Source organism: Bolinopsis microptera, chromosome 10 (assembly GCF_026151205.1).
Source record: "Bolinopsis microptera isolate Bmic1 chromosome 10, MBARI_Bmic_1.0, whole genome shotgun sequence".
NCBI lineage: Eukaryota > Metazoa > Ctenophora > Tentaculata > Lobata > Bolinopsidae > Bolinopsis > Bolinopsis microptera.
The window spans coordinates 655,666-672,635 of NC_087081.1; the positions used below are offsets into that span (position 1 = coordinate 655,666).

The 16,970-nt window shown below is 40.6% G+C and overlaps 2 protein-coding genes across 2 annotated transcripts in view; both read left to right on the forward strand.

Moving 5' to 3' along the window:
• Positions 1-16,970, forward strand: part of LOC134821779 (uncharacterized) — a 474,787-nt gene that overhangs the window by 272,250 nt on the left and 185,567 nt on the right. The window lies entirely within an intron of this gene.
• Positions 1-16,970, forward strand: part of LOC134821787 (amyloid beta precursor protein binding family B member 2-like) — a 61,597-nt gene that overhangs the window by 25,969 nt on the left and 18,658 nt on the right. Inside the window, exons 4-6 of the mRNA XM_063832562.1 lie at positions 9,860-9,905; positions 10,192-10,295; positions 15,244-15,537. Coding sequence (XP_063688632.1) covers positions 9,860-9,905; positions 10,192-10,295; positions 15,244-15,537 — 444 coding nt within the window. The remainder of the gene's footprint in view (positions 1-9,859; positions 9,906-10,191; positions 10,296-15,243; positions 15,538-16,970) is intronic.

Below are 16,970 nucleotides of genomic sequence, written 5' to 3' on the forward strand. Positions count from 1 at the left end.
TACAATGATAGTCTCATATCAGATCAAACTCAAATACAAGAACAGAGTTTTAAGTGTGAAAAGTTGCTGCCAAACTTATCAGAGGAGATTGAATGTGAGATCATAACCATTACCCCTCAGTCACACGTTGTTATCAATCAAGTAGAAGCGTTTGATGTAGATGACATTGTTGTGGAAGATGTTGTATCGGACAGTTTGTTTGTTGACAACGATGTCGTGGACAAGGTTGTTCCACAGGAGGTTGTTGGAAACGAGATTGTTATCAGTGAGATTGTTGTTAACGAGGTTATGGCAGACGAGGATGATGTGTCTGATCTCCCTGTATCTACTGCTACTGGTGAATCACGGATCAACACCCCTAAGCCCAGAGACAAATATCCAAACTTGGTCCCTGCCCCTGTCTACGATCCTATAACACCGGGGCCAATGAATATATCTGTAACTTGTTCCCCATCACCAGTGAAACCAGTTACCCTACTAGATGATGGTCCATTCTCTAAATTTTCACTTGATCTATTAATGGAAGAACTTGAGTTCAGTCACGGTTTTAAAAACAGGAAATCGGTTTATTTTGGTGACTTTCCCTATGAGTATTCAGGTGCAACACATGACCCAAAAAGTGTACACAATGATTCCTACCTTGCTAAACTCAGCTCCTACATTAATGTGATATTACCCAATTTCAGACACAATAGTATTCTCGTCAATCTATATGAAACTGGAGCAGAGTTCATGCCAGCTCATAGCGATTCTGAATCATGTATTGTAGAACACTCTGATATTGTAACCATTTCACTTGGTGCGACGAGAACACTGCAAATTAGATCAAACGGCAGCAATGAAGTTGTGGGCTCTGTGCAGCTTCAGCATGGAGATGTCTTCATCATGTCCAAATTGTCTCAGGCTGACTTTCAACATGAGATACTGCCAGACGAAATGTGTGATGAACCCCGGATCAGCATCACCCTAAGACTGATGAAGCCCCCTAGGATCACTCAGTCAACTGAGTTTGGTCTGCGTTCACCGCCCCCACCCATCCCTCATTCAGGACACAAACTGACAGACTCTTCTTCACCTGCACTCTCAGTTTGCAAACAGTCAGCTAAAGCTTCACAAAAGTCTGTCCTATTCATAAGCAGCTCTATGTTCAGGTTTCTTGATGCGGACAAGTTATCATCGTCCACTGTTAGTGCTAGTAAACTGTTTTATCCTGGGGCTGATGCCAAAGTAATGTTAAATAAACTAAAAACTGACCTACACTCTGTTCCATCCCCATCTATTATTTATATTATGACAGGAACTAATAATGTGAACACAGTCTATTTTGGCTCAAAGTCACTGAAGGATGCAGCGGGTGACATTAGTAATCTCTTAAATTATCTCAAGTCAGTGTATCCGAATGCAACAATTAATGTTCTCAATATTCTTCCCAGGAGTACAAAAGGCCGCAATGATGTTGTGGCAGAGCTGAATAAGGTTATTAAGGATATGTGTAGCAAAGATTCTTGTTTTAATTACATTAGCACCCATAATTTATTTAACTATAATAGAAGTGGATTCAGGAAAGAATTTTATTTTGCCAGACCATCTGCAAAAATATCTGATAACTGTCACCTCAATACAAGCGGTGTTATTCGACTTGCTAAATTTCTGAAGTATTGGGCCCATAAGCAAGTTTGAATTTTCAGAAAGATTGTTAACATTTTTTTCATCTAGATAAGGGATAATTACACATTGTTCCTCATGTTTATTGAAGTTTTAGAAAGTTTTGTTATTATCTCATACAAATTTGCCAGTTCTGCAATTTATCTTATTCTGACAAGTTTATAGCAGCATAAATTGGAAAATTTTCATGCTCTCACAGCAGTTCTTGCATTAACCCGTGCATTAGTAAAATCACAGTTTCATACCATGCCAAAAAGCTTGCAGTGGGACATTGCAACATGCAGGGAGGACTAACAGGTTTGCCAAAATGTCTTGAAATCCAAGATCTAATCTGGAAAGAGAAATTAGATGTTTTATGCCTGAATGAAACAAATCTTAAGTCGGATATTGACTCAGCCAGTCTAAACCTACCCAAGAATTTTACTTTTATCCGCAAAGACCGTCCTAACGACAATGGTCATGGGGGATGTGGCATTCTCATCAGTGAGCACATAAAGTTTAAAATGATTCAACTAAACTTAGTTTTGCAATATGACCAAATCGAGGCTATTTGGATCCATCTTACAGATTGCAATATTTTCATCTGCTGTTTCTACAGATCTGAGTTGTTTAGTCCTCTTGACAAATTTTTAGATTATATGACAGACTGCATGATGAGTATAGGAAGTAAGAATGTTATTTGGCTGGGTGATGTAAATGTAGACCAAAACAACATCAGCAGTATGAACTATAAGAAATTAGACATTACAATGAAAATGTTTGGAATGGTACAGGTAGTTCAGGATATTACCCGCATTGCTAAACTAGGAAACAGAATCACAAAGACCACAATCGATGTTGTCATAACAAACACTTACTCCAAGTTTCTTGACTGCAAAGTCCTTGATGATTGTATAGGAGATCATCAGGTCGTTAAGTTCATTGTCGATTTCAATGTGCATAAGGCCTCAAAATTCAAGAAGTTACTAATAAGAGATCACAGCAAAATGAATGTTACTGCTCTTAAAGAATTTTTGGAAACTTGTGATTATAGACCAATAATAGATTCAACTAGTCTGAATGATGCAGTTGATGGTTTAAACGAACATATTGATCACTACTATGATCACTTCTGTCCAATTAAACAAATTAAGTGCCATAGTGATTACATCCATAAGCCATCTCCAGAATTTTTAGAAAGTAAGAAATTGAAAGGGAAACTTTACCGTAAATTTTTAACACACAACAAGAACAGACGTATACATCCAAATGGTCTTATACACTGTAATAAATGTGACTCATTATGGATGGCATATAAACGGCAGAGAAACTATTCAACCTATTTGTCTAGAATTAATAGGAAGACTAACTTAGCAACAAAACTGAAAGCCAAGTGTGCCATGAATGATCTAAAGGGTGTATGGAAAACGATAAAGACAGCATCAAATCTGCCTGTTAAAGCTAACAATATCAATAACAATCTTGATGCTGAAACCACCAATAAATATTTTGCTGAAATAGGTCCAAAGATCCAAGCAGAAGTGCAGCTGGAAAATGAAAATGAATTTCTATCTTATCTACAAAATGAGCAGATTGACAACGAGACCAGCTTGAATAGCTTTACTGAAATAACTGAGTCCAATATCTTAGACTATGTGGCAAGTATCCCTTGTAGCAAATCCACTAATGATCATATACCATTGAGAGTGTTTAGACAAATTTTACCTGCATTTATTGCTCCATTAACACATCTTGTAAATTTGAGTTTATCCAGTGGCATCATGCCAAACAGCTGCAAGGTTGCAAAAGTCACCCCAATCCATAAGGATGGTGATACTGAGAATCCTAGTAATTATCGACCAATCTCAATTTTACCGATTCTTGGAAAGTGCATCGAATTTTGTGTGAACTCCCAACTGACTCAATATCTTGATGAAAAGGGAATACTTTCAGAGCATCAATATGGTTTCCGTAAAGATCACTCTACAACTTATCTCATGTTAGATCTGTTTGATCGTATATTTACTGCTAAGAACAGTGCCAAGCATCCTGCAATTATCTTCCTGGACATCAGAAAGGCATTTGATACTGTTAACCATGATATTCTCATTCAAAAGCTGAAGCATTATGGAATAAAAGATACTGCATTGAGCTGGTTTAGGAGCTTCCTCACAGATAGATTACAGCAAACTAGAGTTGGGAGTAGGATAAGCAGTTTACATTCATTGAACTCTGGAGTGCCTCAAGGAAGTATATTAGGACCAATTCTATTCAGCATTTTTATCAATGACCTGCCTAATGCATGCCTATTTTCTAAACCTTATCTATTTGCTGATGACGGTGCATTATATTTTGACAATATATCTAGAGGAAACTATGGTAACATCAAACAAGAGTTGAAATTAGTTATCAGATGGCTTCAGGCTAATAAACTATCCCTGAATAATGAAAAAACAAAACTAATGATCCTTGACTCTAAGCCTAACCTTGATGCCATCCTTGTTGAAATTTGTGATGACCTTACTTTGGTAATCTGTGAAACTAAATCCCATAAGTACCTTGGACTTATAGTTGACAGCAGATTGACATTTAATGAACATATTGATAACATTAAGAAAAAGATATCCAAAAGAATTGGTGCTATGTATAGATCAAAAAAACTTCTCCCTCTTAAGTTCAGGAAGATGTTTGCTAATGCACTTATGTTGCCACATTTTGACTACTTAGACACCATCTGGTCAAGGACATATAAAAAACGACTAGGAGAGTTAGATATCATGTACAAAAAGGTTGCTAAAATAGCCCTAGATGTAAACATCAGAGAGAGGTCGGTTAATGTATACAAAAATATGGGATGGCTTCCTCTCCATTTGAGACGACAGGTTCATCTTAGCTCATATATGTACCGTATAATCAATGAAACATGTCCAAAGCATTTTATCGGGAAATTCTCGTATATTTCTGGTGGATCACGTGAGGCAGAAAACTGCAATCTTTATACTCCTAAATCAAGATCTCACAAGGAGTTTAACTATCTAGGAACTAAGGCCTGGAACATATTACCAAAGTCCCTTAGAGAGTGTGACGACGTTAAGAAATTTTCTAAGTTATACAAAGAAACTCTTATGAATATGGTGCTAACTGATGAGAATTACCAAGGGGATAACTCTTACGATAAATTCATGATCCCACCCAACACTAGCCAATGTATCTAGGCAGTTATGTTATTTCGGTTAAGTTATCTCAGTACATAAGTGAATCCAATCTATCCCCTGCAATCAAAGTATTTCCATGCCTATTAAGCTATTACAGGAAATTAGGAACATCAGTGGAAAGGTGCACTGTCAATCATTATTGCTCCATACCTCCAGTCCTCCTGTTATGTGCAATTCTCACTGCTATGTATGCTCCTCATTTGTATCAATTATATTGATGCTACATTGTTATTGAATATGAAATAATTTTCAACCGTATTAATTTATTAACTTATTGTAAATAGCAAGTTTGACAAAGGGATTACGTTTATTTTACCCGGAGTTCGTTTAAGTTTAGTATTGTAAATAGTTAATTTGACGAAGGGAATACGTCTATTTTACCCTGAGTTATGTTTTAGTTCAATCTTGACACAATTTTAAAATTATAATTTAATTATTTTATATATATGTATTGTCCATAACTAGGGTGGCCTGCTAACAGAACCATGATCTGCCTTGATTCATCCTTCAGCACAGAGAAAAGCTCCTTTTTTTTATACATTATGATTACAGAGGATCTGATATTTAGATATATATTGCTGTGCTGTAAAAATTGACTTTATTTATTTATTTATTTATTTATGACATAAAATTTTACCATATAAACTGGCAAACTACTTAAATTTAAAGTAGAATGTTAGAGTTGCAGACGCCCTAATTCTAGTCAAAGCAACATTCATTACCCGAAGTACGTCTCTCTGTATCCTAGGATGGAAAAGATTAGTAATAACATTTAGTTTACAAAAGATAAATGTAATGCATTATAAATTATACATAAACCACAACGCTATTTGCACACTGCATTTAATGTAGGTGCGTGTGTATGTTTTGACTACTTCCTTGTGTACAGAAATATAGCAAAGACCAAGGTATTTCACTCTACTACTACAACGCATGTTTATAAACAAGCGTTGTATAATTTGTTAATAATTCGTTAATAATTATAATTTGTTTATCGTCTAGTACCATGTAAAATGTAAACTGCCTCAACTTTGCCTTGATTTATACTCTCCTTCAACAGGAAATACCTCTATTTTGCAGATCGTTTAGTGATGAGATGATATAACATTATAACATAGTGCTCTGCAAACACACTAACCTAGGATCTGTCTAAAACAGCAAACTTTAACCTTTAATATCTCTTATTAAACTTGGTAGTGTTTAGTAGAGTAGGGAGCATCACAACTCTCGACAGACAAAGTGAAACAAGCAAATGACTGGTGAAAAATAAATGAATTATAATCGACGTTTCGGCACTCATTGGCCTTTTACTAAGATTACTGATTATAAGTTACGAGGGTCTCGCTTAGGTAGGCGAGCCCAATTATAGGAACTAAACAAGTAAGTAAGGTGGACCCCAACTTGGCTAAACAGTAGTTTTAAATAATATGCAGCTCTATAAAAATAATGCAAACAACAGCTTACAAGTCAATTATTTCATTTAGGTTTCACCAGTTATTTGGCTTGTTTCACTTTGTTTCACTTTGTCTGTCGAGAGCAGTGATGGTCCCTACTAAACACTACAATGTAAATTAGTTAGTTACATCTTATACATGATGTCCTTGTCGCATAGGAGCGGGGGTAGTGAATACTGTGTTTCGTTCAGTTGAAGTCTGCAAATAATCAAAGTCATGACACGGAAAAATCTATTTTACAGGTAAAACTAGACAGAATAAGGAATAAGTAAAACTAGACGATTAGCACACTAACCACATTTTTCACTGCGCATTCACTGTCATATTGATAGCGCTGGCAGGTGCTGATAAGACATGGGCTCATTTATTTTTAATTGTTTTAACTTCAAACAGAGCACTATACTGATACAGATCACTATACTATCGACTCTGCACTGCCCACTAATCGTTAATCCAACACAAGTAGCTTATAAAATAGTGCGTGTGATCATCTGTCGTATCAAATCAAATTATTTTTCACTATGTTAATAAATCATGATATGCAAGTTTTAATTTTTAAAGTTTTTTTAATTTGTTATGAATAAGCGTATATCATAATTTTAAATTCTCATATTTACGTATATTAAATAAAATTATATTGTTATGTATCATATGATTTTGTAATCATTGGCCGGTGTACCAGAAACCGGTCCCCAAACAAACAAAGTACACACCACGCTCTCTTATAAGTTTTTCAAAGCATCTCAATTAAATTCTAAAATTTTGCAACACGAATGAATATTCAATAAATTAGATATAGAAAATGGTGCTTGATAGGAAATAGAAAGTGTCTTCCAGTATCAGTAACCTTGTTAAAGTAGGATGCGGATAGTAGGATGCAGATAGTAGGATGTAGGATGCGGATAGTAGAATGTAGGATGTGGATAGTAGGATGTAGGATGCGGATAGTAGGATGTAGGATGCGGATAGTAGGATGTAGGATGCGGATAGTAGGATGTAGGATGTGGATAGTAGGATGTAGGATGCGGATAGTAGGATGTAGGATGCGGATAGTAGGATGTAGGATGTGGATAGTAGGATGTAGGATGCGGATAGTAGGATGTAGGATGCGGATAGTAGGATGTAGGATGCGGATAGTAGGATGTAGGATGTGGATAGTAGGATGTAGGATGCGGATAGTAGGATGTAGGATGCGGATAGTAGGATGTAGGATGTGGATAGTAGGATGTGGATAGTAGGATGTAGGATGCGGATAGTAGAATGTAGGATGTGGATAGTAGGATGTAGGATGCGGATAGTAGGATGTAGGATGTGGATAGTAGGATGTAGGATGCGGATAGTAGGATGTAGGATGCGGATAGTAGGATGTAGGATGCGGATAGTAGGATGTAGGATGTGGATAGTAGGATGTAGGATGCGGATAGTAGGATGTAGGATGCGGATAGTAGGATGTAGGATGTGGATAGTAGGATGTAGGATGCGGATAGTAGGATGTAGGATGCGGATAGTAGGATGTAGGATGCGGATAGTAGGATGTAGGATGTGGATAGTAGGATGTAGGATGCGGATAGTAGGATGTAGGATGCGGATAGTAGGATGTAGGATGTGGATAGTAGGATGTGGATAGTAGGATGTAGGATGTGGATAGTAGGATGTAGGATGTGGATATTAAATCCAGCCCTTCTCGCTGGCTAATATAGGTCACGTTATCTATCAAGTGACTGTACCTCGTGACAGCGTCACTCGGTTACCACGTGCCCGACAAACTGGTGTCGTACCATACATCAGGTAATAACAGCACTGTGTTCAGTTATAACTCTGTGGAGTTCTAGAGTTTAATAAGATCTATTTTGTGGAAAGATGATGTCACACTTGCCGAATATTCTCGAATGGTAAACACATAAGTAAACACATAAGATTCAACAAAATGACTATGAACTACTTTAAATGAGTTACAGATAGCCACTTTTAATTTGTTGTACGTGAAATTGAATTTGGTTTTGCAAATTGTGAGATTATAGCAGTACTCCTGTAGGCTGCATTCCTGGGGATTATAGCAGTACTCCTGTAGGCTGCATTCCTGGGGATTATAGCAGTACTCCTGTAGGCTGCATTCCTGGGATTATAGCAGTACTCCTGTAGGCTGCATTCCTGGAGATTATAGCAGTACTCCTGTAGGCTGCATTCCTGGAGATTACAGCAGTACTCCTGTAGGCTGCATTCCTGGAGATTACATTCCTGAGAATAACCACTTAAAACTTTACTGACACACTTGCTACACTCAAAAGCTTTTAAAAGCAGCATGAATAAGATCATGTCTTAATATAATATTTAACTCCAGGTATCATTACGTTGTGAAACTTAAAGTAGCTTAAGTTTTGAATTTTATTGCATTGTGAGGGTGAAATAAAGGAAAGATTTTAATGGCGATCAATTTCATCGCATTATTCTAATATATATTTCGTAAAAGCTTTCAACTTGCAGTTTGCAGAGAGTGTTAATTTAAAGCTTACGTTATATTTAGAAAGCGAAAACAGCTAGCATATTCCACAAAGAAGTCAGGACAAGAATAGCAACATTAAACAGCAAAATTATTGATTGAATCATAGTGGTTTATGCTTTACCACAAACATACACATAAAAATAAATATGAACGTAAAGACGGAATACGACTGTTTCTGAATGATAAGAAATACTCTGAATTGATTAGGTTATAGTGCAGTAGTAAAGTGCCCCCCCCCCCCCCCCTTAGTGAGGGGGTGTGTCTCTAGTGCAGTAGTAAAGTGCCCCCCCCCCCCCCTTAGTGAGGGGGCGTGTCTCTAGTGCAGTAGTAAAGTGCCCCCCCCCCCTTAGTGAGGGGGCGTGTCTCTAGTGCAGTAGTAAAGTGCCCCCCCCCCCCTTAGTGAGGGGGCGTGTCTCTAGTGCAGTAGTAAAGTGCCCCCCCCCCCCTTAGTGAGGGGGGCGTGTCTCTAGTGCAGTAGTAAAGTGCCCCCCCCCCCTTAGTGAGGGGGCGTGTCTCTAGTGCAGTAGTAAAGTGCCCCCCCCCCTTAGTGAGGGGGCGTGTCTCTAGTGCAGTAGTAAAGTGCCCCCCCCCCCCCTTAGTGAGGGGGCGTGTCTCTAGTGCAGTAGTAAAGTGCCCCCCCCCCCCCCTTAGTGAGGGGGCGTGTCTCTAGTGCAGTAGTAAAGTGCCCCCCCCCCCCCCTTAGTGAGGGGGGCGTGTCTCTAGTGCAGTAGTAAAGTGCCCCCCCCCCCCCTTAGTGAGGGGGCGTGTCTCTAGTGCAGTAGTAAAGTGCCCCCCCCCCCCCCCCCCCCTTAGTGAGGGGGCGTGTCTCTAGTGCAGTAGTAAAGTGCCCCCCCCCCTTAGTGAGGGGGCGTGTCTCCGACTTTTACACATCGCGTCCAGGGAGCTTTTATATTGTATAACTTGCAGATTTGCACTTTTACACATTTTCACAGTATTTAGTACTTATTATTAGTGTTCCCAAATACCTCATTTGGGCAGTAAGACTGGTATTCCATTTCATTAACTGTCATTCACTGTTTCAGTGATACTCAAGTTAAGGAAAACGAAGACGAGTTGTATTTAAAGAAGGTAAGTATTTTGTTCCAATGTAAATATCCCAAATATTTCAAATATCTGTGCTATCGGATCAGGAATTAATGAATAAGACAGACAATGGCTGACCATTAATAGAGCGTATATTTGCATTCGGGAGATTTTAATTCACTAATTGCATTGATGAACCTTCTTAAAAGGTTGATAGATTATTGATTAATTAATTAAAATTTCATTAACAACTCATTAACAACTCAATAATAACTCATTAACAATTAATTAACAACTCAATAACAACTCAATAATAATTAATGGTTTGCAGGTTAGTTTGTACAGATCTGTGGCTAACAGACAAAGTATGACTAGACGCAGTATTGACAGTGATCTTGACAAACTGTCTTCTTCTCTTATCTCCAGCAAGGAGAGGTAGGTGCTTGAGAGAGAGAGAGAGAGAGAGAGAGAGAGAGAGAGAGAGAGAGAGAGAGAGAGAGAGAGAGAGAGAGAGAGAGAGAGAGAGGGAGGGAGGGAGAGAGAGAGGGAGGGAGGGAGGGAGGGAGGGAGGGAGGGAGGGAGGGAGGGAGGGAGGGAGGGAGGGAGGGAGGGAGGGAGGGAGGGAGGGAGGGAGGGAGGGAGGGAGGGAGGGAGGGAGGGAGGGAGGGAGGGAGGGAGGGGAGGGAGGGAGGGAGGGAGGGAGGGAGGGAGGGAGGGAGGGAGGGAGGGAGGGAGGGAGGGAGGGAGGGAGGGAGGGAGGGAGGGAGGGAGGGAGGGAGGGAGGGAGGGAGGGAGGGAGGGAGGGAGGGAGGGAGGGAGGGAGGGAGGGGAGGGAGGGAGGGAGGGAGGGAGGAGGGAGGGAGGGAGGGAGGGAGGGAGGGAGGGAGGGAGGGAGGGAGGGAGGGAGGGAGGGAGGGAGGGAGGGAGGGAGGGAGGGAGGAGGGGGAGGGAGGGAGGGAGGGAGGGAGGGAGGGAGGGAGGGAGGGAGGGAGGGAGGGAGGGAGGGAGGGAGGGAGGGAGGGAGGAGGGAGGGAGGGAGGAGGGAGGGAGGGAGGGAGGGAGGGAGGGAGGGAGGGAGGGAGGGAGGGAGGGAGGGAGGGAGGGAGGGAGGGAGGGAGGGAGGGAGGGAGGGAGGGAGGAGGGAGGGAGGGAGGGAGGGAGGGAGGGAGGGAGGGAGGGAGGGAGGGAGGGAGGGAGGGAGGGAGGGAGGGAGGAGGGAGGGAGAGAGAGAGAGAGAGAGAGAGAGAGAGGAGAGAGAGAGAGAGAGAGAGATAGAGAGAGAGAGAGAGACGCAGTATTGACAGTGATCTTGACAAACTGTCTTCTTCTCTTATCTCCAGCAAGGAGAGGTAGGTGCTTGAGAACATGAATATTTGAGAAAATAATAATATTTGATAATTATGCGATAAAATGGTTTAATGAAATTACTTTGTCCAGTCTCCCAAGAGGGTTTACAATGATAAACAACCGACTATTTTAAGTTCAAACAGTCACGTGGTATTTGTATTAATCCGTAAATTCATCATGTTTTGATACTTGATACTCTATTTACCGCAAACCCCGATTTACCATAATATATCTTATAATTGGTTTGCAATAGAGGCAAAGACTTTACCTACCAACAAAATAACCTGACTAAGTTAAAATTAAGTGGAAAAACATACCGGACAGACAGACAAACATACAAATACAGACATACAGTATCACTGAGCAGCAGTAACAGATACCACCACCGACAATACAGTATCACTGAGCAGCAGTAACAGATACCACACCGACAATACAGTATCACTGAGCAGCAGTAACAGATACCACACCGACAATACAGTATCACTGAAGCAGCAGTAACAGATACCACACCGACAATACAGTATCACTGAGCAGCAGTAACAGATACCACACCGACAATACAGTATCACTGAGCAGCAGTAACAGATACCACACCGACAATACAGTATCACTGAGCAGCAGTAACAGATACCCACACCGACAATACAGTATCACTGAGCAGCAGTAACAGATACCACACCGACATACAGTATCACTGAGCAGCAGTAACAGATACCACACCGACATACAGTATCACTGAGCAGCAGTAACAGATACCACACCGACATACAGTATCACTGAGCAGCAGTAACAGATACCACACCGACATACAGTATCACTGAGCAGCAGTAACAGATACCACACCGACAATACAGTATCACTGAGCAGCAGTAACAGATACCACACCGACATACAGTATCACTGAGCAGCAGTAACAGATACCACACCGACATACAGTATCACTGAGCAGCAGTAACAGATACCACACCGACAATACAGTATCACTGAGCAGCAGTAACAGATACCACACCGACAATACAGTATCACTGAGCAGCAGTAACAGATACCACACCGACAATACAGTATCACTGAGCAGCAGTAACAGATACCACACCGACATACAGTATCACTGAGCAGCAGTAACAGATACCACACCGACATACAGTATCACTGAGCAGCAGTAACAGATACCACACCGACAATACAGTATCACTGAGCAGCAGTAACAGATACAGACATACAGTATCACTGAGCAGCAGTAACAGATACCAACACCGACAATACAGTATCACTGAGCAGCAGTATCAGATACCACACCGACAATACAGTATCACTGAGCAGCAAGTAAACAGATACCACACCGACAATAACAGTATCACTGAGCAGCAAGTAACAATACCACACCGACAATACAGTATCACTGAGCAGCAGTAACAGATACCACACCGACTATACAGTATCACTGAGCAGCAGTAACAGATACCACACCGACAATACAGTAATCACTGAGCAGCAGTAACAGATACCACACCGACAATACAGTAGCACTGAGCAGCAGTAACAGATACCACACCGACAATACAGTATCACTGAGCACAGTAACAGATACCACAACCGACAATACAGTATCACTGAGCAGAGAACAGAGTCAACCAGATACAGTACCACACACCGACATACAGTATCACTGAGCAGCAGTAACAATACCACACCGACAATACAGTATCACTGAGCAGCAGTAACAGATACCACACCGACAATACAGTATCACTGAGCAGCAGTAACAGATACCACACCGACAATACAGTATCACTGAGCAGCAGTAACAGATACCACACCGACAATACAGTATCACTGAGCAGCAGTAACAGATACCACACCGACATACAGTATCACTGAGCAGCAGTAACAGATACCACACCGACATACAGTATCACTGAGCAGCAGTAACAGATACCACACCGACAATACAGTATCACTGAGCAGCAGTAACAGATACCACACCCGACATACAGTATCACTGAGCAGCAGTAACAGATACCACACCGACAATACAGTATCACTGAGCAGCAGTAACAGATACCACACCGACATACAGTATCACTGAGCAGCAGTAACAGATACCACACCGACAATACAGTATCACTGAGCAGCAGTAACAGATACCACACCGACAATACAGTATCACTGAGCAGCAGTAACAGATACCACACCGACAATACAGTATCACTGAGCAGCAGTAACAGATACCACACCGACAATACAGTATCACTGAGCAGCAGTAACAGATACCACACCGACAATACAGTATCACTGAGCAGCAGTAACAGATACCACACCGACAATACAGTATCACTGAGCAGCAGTAACAGATACCACACCGACAATACAGTATCACTGAGCAGCAGTAACAGATACCACACCGACAATACAGTATCACTGAGCAGCAGTAACAGATACCACACCGACAATACAGTATCACTGAGCAGCAGTAACAGATACCACACCGACAATACAGTATCACTGAGCAGCAGTAACAGATACCACACCGACAATACAGTATCACTGAGCAGCAGTAACAGATACCACACCGACAATACAGTATCACTGAGCAGCAGTAACAGATACCACACCGACAATACAGTATCACTGAGCAGCAGTAACAGATACCACACCGACAATACAGTATCACTGAGCAGCAGTAACAGATACCACACCGACAATACAGTATCACTGAGCAGCAGTAACAGATACCACACCGACAATACAGTATCACTGAGCAGCAGTAACAGATACCACACCGACAATACAGTATCACTGAGCAGCAGTAACAGATACCACACCGACAATACAGTATCACTGAGCAGCAGTAACAGATACCACACCGACAATACAGTATCACTGAGCAGCAGTAACAGATACCACACCGACAATACAGTATCACTGAGCAGCAGTAACAGATACCACACCGACAATACAGTATCACTGAGCAGCAGTAACAGATACCACACCGACATACAGTATCACTGAGCAGCAGTAACAGATACCACACCGACAATACAGTATCACTGAGCAGCAGTAACAGATACCACACCGACAATACAGTATCACTGAGCAGCAGTAACAGATACCACACCGACAATACAGTATCACTGAGCAGCAGTAACAGATACCACACCGACAATACAGTATCACTGAGCAGCAGTAACAGATACCACACCGACAATACAGTATCACTGAGCAGCAGTAACAGATACCACACCGACAATACAGTATCACTGAGCAGCAGTAACAGATACCACACCGACAATACAGTATCACTGAGCAGCAGTAACAGATACCACACCGACAATACAGTATCACTGAGCAGCAGTAACAGATACCACACCGACAATACAGTATCACTGAGCAGCAGTAACAGATACCACACCGACAATACAGTATCACTGAGCAGCAGTAACAGATACCACACCCACAATACAGTATCACTGAGCAGCAGTAACAGATACCACACCGACAATACAGTATCACTGAGCAGCAGTAACAGATACCACACCGACAATACAGTATCACTGAGCAGCAGTAACAGATACCACACCTACAATACAGTATCACTGAGCAGCAGTAACAGATACCACACCGACAATACAGTATCACTGAGCAGCAGTAACAGATACCACACCGACAATACAGTATCACTGAGCAGCAGTAACAGATACCGCACCGACAATTTTACCAGACTTTTTAATTGGTAGTGTGAACAGATTAAATATATTTAATATATTTCATATTAATTGTTATAGGTAGATCTTTTAGCTCTGTGAATTAAATTAACCTTGAACCAAAATGTTAAACTTTAATAGAGGCATTCTATTTAGAACCTTAAACTCACGAAATCGCACCAGTCAAAGATTTGCAAAGAGGTAGAATTGAATCTCATGAACTTGAATGGGGATTAAACTGCACCACATGTAAATTACAAAAGTTGTCATTAAATCTGGGCTATGAATACTTTCTAACTCATTGTGTTTTTACTAACATTATGTTTCGTCAGGTGGTCTTCACAGACAGATGTAAATGATGACGTCAGCGATTTTACTGTTGAAGTTAATGGTGAAGTTAATGGTGAAGTTAATGGTGAAGTTAATGGTGATGTTAATGATTTTAACGACGTCACAGTTGATGGTGATGGTGACGTCACAGTTGATATTAATGGTGACTTCACTGTTGATGTTAATGGTGAGTACGTAAGTTTACAAGCTCCTGAAATGGAAGATAACAAGGAAACAAGTCAGTCTTCTCTACAAGTTCACAACAGTCCTATCAGATCTGCTCATAGTTCTAACAGGTTTTTAGGTTTTAATACTTTCAACACTACTATATAACAAATAATTTGAGGAGATTCTCTCAAGATGATTTTTAAATCGAAGATTTCAAGAGCCTAAACTGTGTATGATTCGCCTCTCCAAACAAATCTAAGGTTTTTAGGTGGTGTTTTTTGTGATAATTTGCAAAGCCCCTTGTAACAGCCACGTAGCCAGTTGTTCAGTAAAAAAGGGACAAGTCTGAAGCCCCTAGTAGTACCATGCTCATTCAGTTATACCAGTTACATTTTCTAGTTAATTAAATAATGTTTGAAAATTGGTGCTATATTTGATGATCTTAACGGAAATAAATTAAATTAAGTAAAAACTCTGACATCACATCATCACACAAAGCATAACATCCGCAGCAGCTGTTCCAGGTCCTAAACTAACATAATAATAATAATAAGTTTTATAAATTATAAATTTATACATCGCTTTATAGCCATAAAGAACTCAAAACCCAAAGATTCAGTTCAAACCATCTAAAGTAGACTCAAGAGTAACATGTACATAAGAACTTATTTTTATGAAGTATGGATTTTACAATCTTTTATTTCAGTTTTTTTTTTACAATCTTTTATTTCAGTTACAATCTTTTATTCTAGCAGTTACAATCTTTTATTCTAGCTTTTGCAACATTTTAATTGCTCTCTTATCGGTAGTGTTATCTCAACTTGCTGTTACACCGACACGTCGTGCTGTACGCCTTGGCTTTTGTAAAATGGATTTTTCCGTCGAACATCTGAACAGATTTGAAAAGGAGCTATCGTCAGCGATGAATGAAATTTTGAAGATGTCAAAAGCACAAAGCGTTACAGAACTGAATCATGCGAGATTAATGGCTGTAAATAAAGATCCCTTGGCTACTGCAGTTGAAAATCTTTCTAAGCTAATGACTAGTAATCTTGAACTTTGTAAATGTGCAGCCAGTACGATAGACAAACTTAAATCAGATCAGCTGAACTATCAGAAAGACCAGATTAAACAGCAACAGGAGCAACTCGACTCTTTTAAAACAACTGTTCATACCGAGATGAAGACAGCGTGGAGCGATATCGTGAAGAAGAACTGCGAGACAACTACAAGTACTCCGTCGATCAACAGTATAAAAACAGCTGTGAAAACCGTAGTTGAAGACGACATCCGTAGTAAGAATTTCATTATCTACGGTGTACCGGAGAATTATTCCCCTGATCCACACTTAGTGGCAGAAGAAGTGATCGAATTGATTTGGGAATCCTCAGGGTGTGATCCTAAAGTTGTGGCAGCAAATTCTATCGGGACTAAAACAACTTCAGGCAGTGGTAAACCGAGACCAATAAAAGTGACATTGGCTTGCACGGAATCAGTAAAAATGGTTCTTGCTCGAGCAAGAAATCTGAAGAAATCTAAATGTACAGCGTACCACACATGG